We start from the raw sequence: 13,879 nt of genomic DNA, 5'->3' as shown, positions 1-13,879 counted from the left end.
TCCACGGGGAGGCTGTGTGGGTCCCTGCACAAGGCGGGTGACCCAAGACCTCCGTGGAGGACAGGGGGGAAGGGGAGAGGCCACTTCCTGTGGGAAGTGGAGTGATCCGGCCCCAGCCCGCTCCGCTTCCCTGGCTCCCAAGCTTGGGGAGAGGAGGGAGATGGGAACAGCCCCCCAACACTCACCGGCAGCACGGCTGGGAGCCAGGAGAGCAGAGCAGGCTGAGGCCGGGTCGCTCCACTTACCATGCAGTGAGTGCAGGGTCGGGCCTGGCTGCAGTCTTCAGAGGAGTGGGGGCGGGGCTGGGGTGGAACAGGGGCAGGAAGAGGCGGGGTGGGGAGGAGCAGGGGTGGGGGCCATAGGGAAGAGGCAGGGAGCTCTCCGTGCGGCAATTCCCAGCCCTGCGGCGCCCCTCCCTGAGGCAGCTCGCCACCCCAGCTCACCTCCGTTCCGCCGTCTCCCCTGAGCATGCTGGTGCTGCTCCACTTCTCCCACCTCCCAGGCTTCTGGTGCCAATCAGCCGTTTGGTGCAGCAAGCCTGGGAGGGGAGGAGAATTAGAGCGCATGCCCCCGTTACTTGCTGCAGGCAGCCCTCCCCGCACCCCCCTGCGTCCCAGCTCACCTCCACTCCCCCGCCTCCCCTGAGCGTGCTTTTTGGCACCCCCAACCACTTGGCGCCCTAGGCAGCCACCTCGTTTGCCTAGTGGTTGCACCAGCCTTGAACTTAGCTCACATCAATGGCTATTTTAGCAAGCACCTTAGACTGGCCAGCTATCCAAATTACTTGATTGTCTGAATGTTGTGACACTTGTTTTTATAAAAAAGGAGATGCCATTTCATTTCCATAGGCTAGATGTGTTACGATGAAACTTCTTGATTTTGTTTTATTTTATTTTTTTAATTCTTGTGATTAAATATGTATTTTAGGTCTGTGTTTTTGATATCATGCTTTCAAGGTAATTTAACTAGTTGTTAGGACAATATCAAAAACTGTTCCGTTCACCTGTGGTTCTTAGAGCTTGTTACCTCACTGTCAGCTTACAGTAGAGGAGCACTTTATAATAATAATATTGAAATAATAATAACTACCAAAAAAAGCAAGGGGCAGGCATGGGACCTTTATTTGTCCTGTCACTATTCTACTTGCAAATCTATCAAGGTACTTACATGGCCTACATTGCTGTAATACCTGAACACCTCTCTCATGAATAGATTTTATCTTTAGAATCATCCCTATGAGATAGGGACGTACTATCCTCATTTAACAGATGGAGAACTGAGGCATGGGATAGGTTAAGGGTCTTAAACAAAGTCCCACAGCCAGGCTGTGGTTGAGCTGAGAACTGACCCCAGGTCTCCCTAGCACCCTAACCACTAGACCAACGGTTCTCAAACTTTGGATGAGAACCCCAAAGTAGGACAGGACCCCATTTTAATGGGGTCACCAGGGCTGGTGTTAGACTTGCTGGGGCTTGGGGCTGAAGCCTGAGCCCCACCGCCCAGGGCTGAGGGCTTCGGCCCTGGATGGCAGGGCTCAGGTTACAGCCCCCCTCCCCCTTGGGCTGAAGCCCTTGGGTTTTGACTTTGGCCCTCCAGCTTGGGGTGGTGAGACTTGGACTTGGGCTTTGGCCTCCCCACCCAGGGTGGCAGGGCTAAGGCAGGCTCAGGCTTCTGCTCCCACTCCTAGGATCATGTAGTAATTTTTGTTATCAGAAGGGGGCCGTGGTGCAATGAAGTTTGAGAACCTTGCACTAGACCATCCTTCCTGCCCAAATACTTCCCAGTAACCTTAGAAGAATACAAAGACAAGAGCAGTTTGTATTAAATGTTTTCTTTTGAAATTGCAAACTTGCCATTTGCCCAATTATGTCTGCCCTCTACAATATTAACAGACATGGCTTTGACTACCATCCTCAAAAGTAGACTCCTCTGGAAATGCATTTGCTGTTTAAAATAAATGTTTGCTTATTCCTATCAGTGGGAAACATTATTCAAAACTCTGTGTACATTTTTCTGTTTTTGTGAGTCAAATTAAATAAACCTTTCAATGTAACTAAAGACCATAACATATCTATCCTGGAGATGTGGTGATGAGAAATATATAAGAAAATTTCATTTCGCATGTGAGGAATTCAGCTTTGAAGAACCAAACGCAGTATGTTTCCTGGGGTCTCAACCTGCTCTTATTCACTGGCAAAACTGAGTCTCATCTGAACCCTGGACTACTCACTAAGGGCCTTATCCTGCAAAACTCATTGATTTCGTTGTGTTTTTTGCACTGAGGCATTGCAGAATCAAGATTTGAGAATATGCATTGTACTGTAAATAGTACAGAAAATTCATGGCTGTAAAATAATCATGAAATAAAAATCACCCGTGGCTCATCCTTCTTATTTAAACATGGACTTTGGATGTTTCTGCTTTTGGTTGTCATAGCTGTCGAGGCCCCTGATAGCAGCAAAAGCTTGCTGCTTACCTTTTTGTTGTTGTTTTTAAATTCCTGACAGAAAGTGCTTCAGCTCCAGTGCACTTTATGGATAGAAGGCCTAAATATCCTGGGAACACTTACTGTTGCAGTAAATGAGAAAACAAGCCTTTTTTTTTTTTAACAGTTTTTCACAGAACCAAAATAAAAATGTACAGCCAAACCAATAACTGGCTACTTACAGAAGAAATAGCTATAAATTCATGTTCTCCAGGAAGCCAGCTCTCAAAGAGACAGGTTCAGTGGTTTAAAAAAAAGTATTGCAGGAACAGATACAAATTTGACTGTGTTACCATGTATCTAGTATGCAGGAAACTCTCCTTTTTTCATTAGGGATAATTCTGAAACCAGGGAGACCAGAAGATTATTCAAAGTTTAGTCCTGACACAAGACATTTGAACATGTGTTGCTCTGTAGCTTCTGAAAGCTGCTGTTAGCATAGAAAGTCACCATAATGGAACAGACTAGTAGACATTGTAATTCATTGTCCTGTCTTACTCAGTGGCCTCCAGCGGTATGTACAACTGCAGTACAATGTCATAGAAAGAGATAGAAAATTTCTTCCTGACCACAGGTGAACAGTGTGTGCTTGGAAATACAAGGATTGTGACAATCTTTAGAATATTTTTTCTTACTAGTTCTGTGACAGGCTCTGTTCATATCCATATAAATGTCTAGTCAATTGTGGAGTTGTTTTTTGTTTTTTTGCCTCATAAAATCATGTGGCAGTGAATTCCATAGGTTAGTTATAAATTGTGTAAAATGTCTTCATTTTTATATTTATTTACTTAAATGCGTTTTTTAAAAAGTATCTAGTCAAAATTCTAGGTGTTTATACCACCATTAAAAATATACAGAATTAAAGTATGTTTATCCAAAAATAAAGACCTTCCTTAATATGACCTAATTTCTCAAACATTGCTTATCTAATTAACCTCTCACACAAGAATAGTTTCCCCTCATTAAATTATTCTATATCCCTCATAGCACATCCCTTCAGCAAAAGTCCAGGAAAATAGTTGAGCCCTTTGACATGCCCTGAAGGTTAAGAGATCCAAGGTAGGTACAACCTTAGGGAAAGAATGCTGGAGTTAAGGACCCTTAACCAACATTGTCGAAGCCAGGCCCAGTTCATGAATGTTCTATGCAAGCTTACTCATACAGTTTTCAGAGTAGCAGCCGTGTTAGTCTGTATCTGCAAAAAGAACAGGAGTACTTGTGGCACCTTAGAGACTAACAAATTTATTTCAGTATAAGCTTTCGTGAGCTGCAGCTCACTTCTTCAGATGCACAGAATGGAACACACAGACAGGAGATAACATGAAAAGGTGGAAGTATGCATATCAAAAGGAAGAGTCTAATCAATTGAGATGAGCTATCATCAGCAGGAGAAAAAAAAACTTTTGAAGTGATATCGGTCATCTCAATTATCACTTCAAAAGTTTTTCTTTTTTTCTTTTCTTTTTTTCTCCTGTTGATGATAGCGCATCTCAGTTGAAGGGGCCCACTTACATTCTTGTATGGTCTACCTGTACCACAGACTGTAGTGTCAGTCGGAAGCAGGCTCAACAAAGCCACTGTTTCACAACACTCAGGTGTTGCCACAGAGTATTGACTCTATCTCTCCAACACACTAGCCATCTTAGCTGTCCAAGTATACCATATGGCATACACTGCACTGGGTATAAGCCCAGCACAGTTTACTTCTTCCAGAAAACTGCTGGGAGACACTCTGTGACTCAGAGCTCCACAGTGCTTCCTGGACTGTTCCTGGGACAGCACAACTATGTGCTGCCTATTGCTCAGGGCAGGTCATAACATGACAATCTAACCCACCCTCCCTGGCAGTTTTACTTTTTTGGGTAGCCTTATTCTCTGCTATTTTTTCCTCATGTTTTGTAAACTACTGGGCTGTGCTCTCCTGTGCTGCTGAATTAGACCTATAGCCTGATTCTTTTCCTGATTAAAGAAGAAGAATCTCCACAACAGTGTAAGCCAGAAGTAACTTCAGTCAATATAAAACCATAGAGTAGAACTGTGTGCCTAATCTGAAAAATGGAGAGAGGTATCGTTCATAAATTCAGTAGCTCCAGCAGCACCATTAGATTCACCTAGCTGGAACATAGCCATGATGGCATATAGAATAGACTTCCATCTTCAATGGTCCTTTGCATGTTTTCTTCCTTTGGCAGGAGTCAGTATGAGAAGATTTAGGCTTCTTAAATACTTCAAAATTGCATCTTCCAAGCTCACTGTTTCCTTCAATTTCCACTCTGTAAACCTTCTTTAAAAGCGTATCATCTTCTGTATGTATGACATGACGTGACCCCACTGTTGCAGTCCTCTGAACTGGTGCAAGATTGCTGCTTGCTGGGATTGTCTGAGTACCAATGTTGAAAACTGTTTCAGAAATCACAAGCAATGGATATATATCAAAGGCCAGATTCTTCTCAGCTTCAGTTTTTTCCATTTCAAATATGCAAAGAAATAACTTATTTAGGTGTTAAAATTTGTCCTAATCTTCCAAAAATTGCTTCTATGAATATGGACTATATATTAAAAGACATTTCCAAGGATGTGGAGAGGTGGCATCTCCTCCCTCTGTCATTTCTAGGGAGAATAGAAATAGCCAAAATTAACAGCTGCCCAAAAATGACCTATATCATTAGCCTATTGCCTTTAAAGTTCTCTCCCTTGCTCTTTGCTAGAATAAATAGGCTTATCGTGCAGTGTTATGGGATAAAAAACAGTTTAGCTTGCCACACAAGACCCTTAAAAATAGGCTTGCCAGATTTGTATTTATATTATCTAGCATTCCAAATGTGTCCTAATTTAAGGTGGTTAAGAACATAAGAAGGGCCGTACCAGGTCAGACCAAAGGTCCATCTAGCCCAGCATCCTGTCTGCTGACAGTGGCCAATGCCGGGTGCCCCAGAGGGAGTGAACCTAACAGGCAGCGATCAAATGATCTCTCTCTTGCCATCCATCTCCATCCTCTGACAAACAGAGGCTAGGGACACCATTCCTTACCCATCCTGGCTAATAGCCATTTATGGACTTAACTACTATGAATTTATCCAGTTCTCTTTTATCAGTTCTCAAACTTTTGTAGTGGTGACCTCTTTCACTTAGCAAGCCTCTGAGTGTGACCCCCCCTTACAAATTAAAAACACTTTTTCATATATTTAACACCATTGTAAATGCTGCAGGCAAAGCAGGGTTTGGGGTGGAGCCTGACAGCTCGCAACTCCTCATGTAATAACCTTGCGACCCTTTGAGGGGTCCCGATGCCCAGTTAGAGAACCCTTGATTTAGACCAATATCCTAGGCTCTGGGAACCTCCTGAATGATGATGCACAGTCAGATTTCATAATAAGGCTACAGAGCATTTTCCATTGTCTGTCACAGCAGTGTCAACATATCCCATTGTTTGCATTCAACGTCCAATGAAAATAGACTTACTGGTGGTCAGTCAAGCACTGTACCTGTGGATTTGTCAGAGCCCTAACATTTACTGGGTGCTTTGTTGGTTTGATACTTTCCCACTGTGCAATGCTGAAGAAAATGGTTCTCCTCCAGTAGCTCTGTATACAAACTGGCCTGGTTTGAGATAGAAACAAACTTTTCTAAACCATTTGGTTCCCTCTTTTCTGTTATATACCTTAAGAGTCTACCCACACCCTTAAGGAAAAATCCAATCTTTGTACCTACAAGATGAAACGTGTTGAGATGATTATAGCTACTGATCTTACTAATTCTCTTCTTCAGGGGCGGCTCTAGGAATTTTGCCACCCCAAGCACGGCAGGCAGGCTGCCTTCCGCGGCTTGCCTGCAGAGGGTCCGCTGGTCCTGCAGCTTCAGCAGACCCTCCTCAGGCACGCCGCAGAGAGCAGCCTGCCTGCCGCCCTCGCGGTGCTGGCAAAGCACTCCCCGCGGCTTGCCGCCCCAAGTACGTGCTTGGCGTGCTGGGGCCTGGAGCTGCCCCTGCTCTTCTTGTACCCCTATGTACCTGTGCATCAAGATCAAGGCAACCACCACACTTAAGACAATTTGGATAGAAAAAAGATTAACAAAAATTAAAGATATAATATAAGATTATAGACTGGCCTCCCTCGATTACATGTGCAACAAATATCAGTTACCGCAGTCTCTCAGTTCCTTCTTTCAGAAGCTATGCTCGAGAATTCATGCAAGGGTAGGAAACAATTGGTCTGTTTCAACCCTCTCACCTCTAGAAGAACATATCAAGAAATATGGAAACAAAAGTCACTTTGTAGGAATTATTTATAAGTGGCTTAATACTTTGCATTACCCTCCCAATCTGAGTCTCAGAGAAAAATGGGAAAGAGAACTTAACCTTACTATCACAACAGAAGCCTGGGAGGATATCTGGCTTAATGTGAAAGAAGCTTCAAGTTCTTTATCCTTGTGACTCTTCCAGAACAAGATAGTAAACAGGTATTACTGGACTCCAGAATATTAAGGCTAGATTAGCAACACACAGTGAATGCTGGAAATGCAAACAGCCCTATGCCAGCCTTTCACACATCCTCTATACCTGTCAAAAAATGCATGTGTTCTGGAATACCATATTCAATGCTCTCTCAAAAACGTTGTGTTGCTATTTTTCCTTCTCCAACCTTGTGTATGTTGGTGATGCTGAATGAGTTGGTATTACCAGTTAACATTAAGAAATGGATTGCAGTAACTAATTTAGTGCACAGAAGTTATTTTGAGAAAATCTACAATTCCTCCTTCATGTACGGATTGGCTTAGTGAACTCTCTACTACTGTATTAATGGAATCAATGACCTAATCTAATAGAAATGCTTGGAAAAAATATGAGAATGTCTGGTCACATATGAAACTCTTGCATAAATTTGCAGTTTAGTGTATATATTAGTCCCCAGTACTCATAGGTTATGTTCTCACTTATTTATCTGTTTAGTCACTTCAACAATTGATACCCTGCATGATCTTAATGGATTCAGGTTTGTTTGTTCATTTTTGGTTTGTTTTTTTCCAGGTTTAACAAATAATAAACACTGAATTTTGTTGTTTATAGAGTATTTCCATCTTATGCATGTATTTATATAGGTTTTGTTTCATTGTGTTTATATTTTATATAAAAACAATAAAATGAAAGATTTTAAAAAAAGAAAGAAATCTGTTTCATAAGTTCAGTGCTTTGTTTAATTGGCTGCTCAGTCCAGATTTGGTCAGAGAGCATAGTACAGCAGTGCTGGTTTTGCAGAACATCTGTTGTCAAGAAATCAGATTAGTAAGACATCCTTATCTACTTGGTGTCAGATTGTGTGGTCCATATTCCTACAAAACTTGACAAATCTGTGCATTTCATCAATGTTTGAGCACAATAGCACATTTTCCAAGATGTATGCTTTGCCTGCCATACCATTTGATAAATATCTTGCCCTCGTGGTATTTCAAAATTCAGGATAGCTCTTGAGGTTCTGTATTACAGAGATTAATTTGTGAAATCCCAGGAAATAAGATAGCCACAAAAATGTCTCAGAATTGTGGAACAATGTATGCAGTGTGTCATAATATATTTAGCATATCAGACCGTAGGAAAAATAGAAATGTGAGGAAAAGTTTCATTGCTTGGCTCAGAAATGATTGTATCAGGGAATAATGCTGGAGGAAAAGATACGTTACAGGGCGTATAGGGATGTGGGGGTATTTCCCTGGCTCCTTGCCATCTTCAAACAAATCATTGACTATAAAGAGTCAACATGTAATGTACAGGGTGACCTTGACATTGTAAATGGGTAAGAGCAATTTATCACATGCTGTCCCACCATATTAAAATGATGGAAAGTTTCACATGGTGAACTGAAATCTCTTTTGGAGTCTCTGCCTGACAATTCAGGGGAATGTGGGGAGTTTTCACAATTTCTTATGTTTATGTATCCACCATGACAGCTTATACGGTATCACAATTCCTTATATTGTGCAATAAAACATGATACCCAGACCAAATTTAAGGACTTTAAAAGCTTTTGCTTTAAACAGAGAGTCAGTCAAATTAAAAAAAAATAAACTACATTATAGGTACTTGGAGACAATTTTACAAACTGCACTGAAAATGTACATATTAAGCGATTCCAGCTGTTAAGTTATGGAAACTGGCACAAACCGCCAATACAGTGCATGCTGCAGAAAGGAATAAACTGCTTTTCAGCATAGCATGCATGCAATTAAGTACAGATGTCCCTAATAGGATTTTTTGTTCGTTTGTTTTATTGTGAGAGCTTTATTAATGTCCAGTTTATATGCTACAAATAAGTGGAATAAAGTTTCATTGTATCACTTCCTTCTTAGTAAAGGAATCCCCATACAGAGAAATGAAACCATAACTAACTGACCATTCATATTTAAGTGAGACTAGCTATTACATTTACCAAAATTGGCAGAAACACTCAGTAAGGTGCTCAGTGTAGCTGCTGGCTGGCTGTCAGTGAGCCATGCAACTGAAATAGAAACACATTCAGCTAATGTCTCCTCTACTTGAAAGACTGATTGTGGGCAGGGATTCTGTTATGATTATTTATAATTTCCATAGGGCAGCACCCACTGTATACTAGGCACTTTCAAAACACTCATTAATTGAGAATATCTATGTTAAAAGGTTGATTCTGAAAGGGATTGAGAGCGGCCTGCAGTGTGCTGAGCTGTCTCAGCTCTCACCACTGAAGAGAATGGAAGGTGTGAATGTTCAGTACATCGCAGGTTGCATTCAGCATCTCACAGAATCAGGTCCCAAGTGTCAATGTGTATGAGAGATACACAGTACGCTACTATTCAGACTTGTTTAAAATTCTTCAAAGCAGCTCATCATTAGAAATTCTGGAACAGACGCATGCCAGTTATGTATATTTGGGGGTGTGTTGGAGGTTTTTGTTATATGATGTATTTGAACTGAGGAGTGGTGTCTCAAAACTCTTTCTTTGTCTTTTTCTTCTATAAAAGATCCTACAGCCACAAACCTATCCTAGCATAAATCAATCTATTCACGAGTACTGGGCATACAAAAGTTATATTGGCTCAGGTGGTCTGAATTCCAGCCTGTATCCTGACACACAGGTTTATAGTGCACACTTCTGTACTATACATGCAAATCAAAGGCAGGAGATGGGTGAGAAACCCTTGCTGTATACATATTTATTAGTGATTCATATACTTTATCCCAAGCTCACATGCATATAAGGGCAGGACAAAGTCTGAACTGTTCCATATATTCTTATTTCATAATTATTGTATGTTAACAAATCATTTTTAACTTAGAAGTAAAATTTGACACTTTAGAACCTAGTCAGTATAACTGTTATATTATTACAAATGAAGGGGCCAGCTCTCAAGGTGTGGATTTTCCTGCAAAGCAAATTTGATTAAGACCACTTTATTTTAAATTAATTTATACATATTACATATATGTAACAATTGTAATGGAGTTATTCATAACATATTCCCCTTGCTCATATCATCCCTTCCATGAAACAATTGATAACAAGGAAATATCTTTGCATTCAGTGGGCTCGTACCAAAACTCTGGCTCTAGCACCCCAAAAATAGAAATCTAAACTTCAAGTCTTTAAACTCCTCTAATTTTTCTGCAACAATTTAAGCCCTACCAGAGATTCTGAATATGTAAGGCAAACAAGCCTTCATTTTCAGCGGAGGAGCAACTTGTGTGAAGTAATAAGGGTTTGTGTAAGGATTATGACATGCCCTGGTAATGTTTAGTACATAGTACATTTCCATTATGTTTGAAATTATGGTCATAACAGGCTTCAAATCATATTATGACATGACATATTTTGGCAATGGACTAGAAAGTGGGGGGCAGCATTGTTTGATCCCATTATTACTGTAGTTTGCCATTTTGGTGATGGAGGAGTACTGTGTGAATTTGGGGTTGGGTTGCCCAGGCAGATCTCTAAAGATAGATGCATTAACACTATGCAACTCTTGTGATTAAATTCACCTTCCTCTGTGCCTGTCATTGAACGCCATGTTCTGTAATGAAAATGAAGGCATCCAAAACAGGAATAAATTCATTTTGCTTCTATAGGAGGAATGTATTGGGAGTCCTCTTGTAAATCATTGCTGGGAAAGTAGGAGGAGCATGGTGATTCTGTACCATTTTTGAGGACCTCATAATAGTTTAAGTATCATTTTGGTTGAAACCATACGAGATGCACTTAGCCATTTGTGCTGGCATTTTGAAAGGATCTTAAGGCAACTAAGCACCTGAATTCCAAATAATTTCAATGGGATTTCCCATTCGCAAGTGAGATTTATTTATTACAAAATAATTTTCTAATTTTTTTCATAGTGGAAAACTTCATTTTGTGAAATTAAAAAGTAGCCATGTTGATTTTGTCGTACCACGGGAAATTACTAAACCGATCATTCTGTTGGTTTGTTTGTTTCAGACTTCTGGCAGTTTTTCAAAAAGCTCATCTTTCTGTTGTGACAAAGTATCACAGTAAGTATTTCTTTAATGGTTTTGCTGTATTATCGCACAAAACTGTTGTGCTGTTTTTAATTGCTCCTATGCATTGCATCTTTGGCAGGTTAAAGTCATATTTAAAGACATTCCAGTTGTTGTCTATGAAAGGCATAGGCCATAACATTTTCTTGTTAAGATTGTAGAGTGATCTTTTACTGGACATATGCAAAATACCAGATAAGCTAAGTATTTTCCTACAGGTAAAACGATCACAAGTCACCCTAAGCACCGTATTATTCTCATTTATCTTTCATGCTGCTTCTTCAATGCAACTTTAATTACACAGATCTAAAGGCAGATTGTTTTCTTTAAGGGTAAAATTCACCCTTTACAGAGGACCCAAGTGGGAGTTAAGTTCTGCATAGACTTTGTCCTGGGCCTTTGCACAGGAATGTCTTTCACCAAAAATAAAGTTGGGACTCATGAAAGTTGACAGACTGACAGCCCAGGAGTTGTTTATCCAGGCCAGATTGCTCACAGGTCTGCAGTCCAAGATTATATCCCACTCCGCTAGTGTGCCTCAATCCAATCCAGTAAAGAGACCCACCCTGAGGGGTAAGAGAGAGTTCACTTTCCACGCCCAGCAAATACTCAGCCTATTATTTGCATCACAGGAGCACTTAAAATGTGCTAGGCACTTTACCGACCTAAGAAGAGCTGTCCCAGAAAGCTTATCAACTGAAATATTGCCAAGAAAAAAATAAAATAAATAATTGGCAATATACAAATCTCCTAGAACTGAAAGGGACCTTGAAAGGTCATTGAGTCCAGCCCCCTGCCTTCACTAGCAGGACCAATATTTGCCCCAGAGTCCTAAGTGGCCCCCTCAGGGATTGAACTCACAAGCTTGGGTTTAGCAGGCTAATGCTCAAGCCACTGAGCTATCCCTCCCCCCAAGAAGGGTGCCCTCTTGTGGTGGTAGGTTTAATAGTGTGGGCACTTGTTCACTTGGGCTGAATACTGGTAGGGAGCTAGGAACTCCTGATTTCTAGTCCTGCTTCTTCCTCATGACCTGCAGTGTGACCTTGAGCAAGTCTATAGGTAAAATAGGGTTAATGATATTCATCTCTGTTCTTCATGAGCATGTGAAGAGGATTAATGTATTTGCAATGTGTTGAAGATATAAATCTCTAAACAAGTCCTAAGTATCATTTAGCTGCAGCTGCTAACTAGCCATTATATGGCAACAACCCTTTTCACGATTAACCTGGGCCAAAGCAGTGAGGAGAAGGAAAGGCTATTTTAACCGTTTTACATACTCTTTACTATGGTTCTTTCTGGTCCATGTTCAAAGTAAATAAATAGAAAGAACAAAACTGTAATTTCGGTGCTTTTTCTGTAGCCTGTTTGGACATGGCATTCAAAAAGGGTGCCCCTAACTCTGTTCATTAGAAACATGTGGATCGTTTCCTATGAGTGGTTTATGACAGAGAAGAAGTACTTGTAGGCCAAACTACTGGAAAAACTAAACCTAATTCTGACTTCATTTACTCTCTTGAAGGTAAAGCAGTTTCTAAACTCATATCTGTGTAACTTAGGGCAGATTTAATCATGTTGTATACATGAGTGATTTTAGAGACCACTTAAAGACAGTGTTTGTGATGCCCCAAAGAAAGAGCGAGAGATTATTGCAGCCACGAGTCTCTGTATGTCTGTAACACCTGGATTTTCTCCTGTTGGGAATAGAACAATTTCAACTGTATTCATTCTTCTACCTTTCCATAACACTGCATATATATAGGCCTGGGATTTTATAGGTGACACAGTAATGAACTCTCTTTTGGCCAGCTGCCAGTTGCTTAAAGACCTGAATAAATTTTGTTTTATAAGCTGTTTATGAACCGCAATTTCTATGAAAATATCAGGAACTATAAATACTGACTGATTCCCTAGTATGAGTCCAGGATAAAATTTCTGCTAATTAACTTCCTATTTTCTTGTCACACTCACCCTTCTCCCCTGCTCCTCAAACTGCCACATCGGATTTTTCGCAGAAGTGCAGACTTTGATCACATTATGGAGGAAGGCTATGAACTTGACCTGACTTACATCACTGAGCGAATCATTGCTGTATCCTTCCCTGCCAGCTGTTCAGAGGAAACATATGTGCACAACCTGCAAGATGTAACCCGAATGCTCAAATCCAAACATGGAGATAATTACCTGGTAAGCAGATTAATCCTGTTTGGATATGCTACGTGTAATTCAGTTTTACCTCTATTTGCTGTACGATGGCTGATCTGATATCCTTACTAACAGAGCCCAATATAGGCTCACTTACACCAATGTAAATTGGATGTAACTCCACCAAAGCCTATCTAGTTCACAGTTACACCAGTGCAAGTGACAGCTGCCCAGCATTCTTCATTCAGTCAGACAAAGAAACAGATGCAAGCCACCTTCTTGTTGACAGCGAGGCAGTATACTCATTGAGCATCATGTTCATTTGCAACAGAAAGAGTGTAGGGATAATTCTCACTGGGTAAAACTCATTCCTACAGGATCCAGATGCCTCACCATGGAATGCATTTTTCTAGCAGCTGCAACTTGGGTTCTGATGATCTCTGACCTTCCGCCCCTTGACTGTCTCCACTATTGATTGGGAAACAGCACATAAAGGTTGCTGTTAGTGTGTTTTTGTCTCTTTCATTGACTTGATTTAGATGCATTTTTTCCCTATTACTTATTTTCTATTAAGAAATGTAAGGTCCCGGACAAACCTCTAATGGGTTCCACATGCACACTCTTTTATGATGACCAAAACTGTTATTCTCTCGTGCTGTGTGTGTTTTCTGCTTAGCACATTTAAACCCTGTGGTATCACTGTCTCTCTCTTTGTGCTTATAAATCATGGCCAAAAT

General features: G+C 40.8%; 1 protein-coding gene across 6 annotated transcripts in view; it reads left to right on the top strand.

The window, feature by feature from the left end:
- The window catches only part of TNS3 (tensin 3), a 438,738-nt gene that overhangs the window by 239,149 nt on the left and 185,710 nt on the right, over window positions 1-13,879 (top strand). For 5 of the 6 annotated variants that reach the window (XM_030551450.1, XM_030551451.1, XM_030551448.1 and 2 more), the window contains 2 exons: window positions 10,942-10,994; window positions 13,013-13,184. In XM_030551450.1, coding sequence (XP_030407310.1) covers window positions 10,942-10,994; window positions 13,013-13,184 — 225 coding nt within the window. The remainder of the gene's footprint in view (window positions 1-10,941; window positions 10,995-13,012; window positions 13,185-13,879) is intronic. The other variant, XM_030551449.1, reaches the window with a different exon arrangement.

The sequence above is a fragment of the Gopherus evgoodei genome, chromosome 2, assembly GCF_007399415.2.
Source record: "Gopherus evgoodei ecotype Sinaloan lineage chromosome 2, rGopEvg1_v1.p, whole genome shotgun sequence".
Lineage (NCBI taxonomy): Eukaryota > Metazoa > Chordata > Testudines > Testudinidae > Gopherus > Gopherus evgoodei.
The sequence above is the reverse complement of the archived record's forward strand: the minus strand, read 5'-3'. Positions and strand labels throughout refer to the sequence as shown.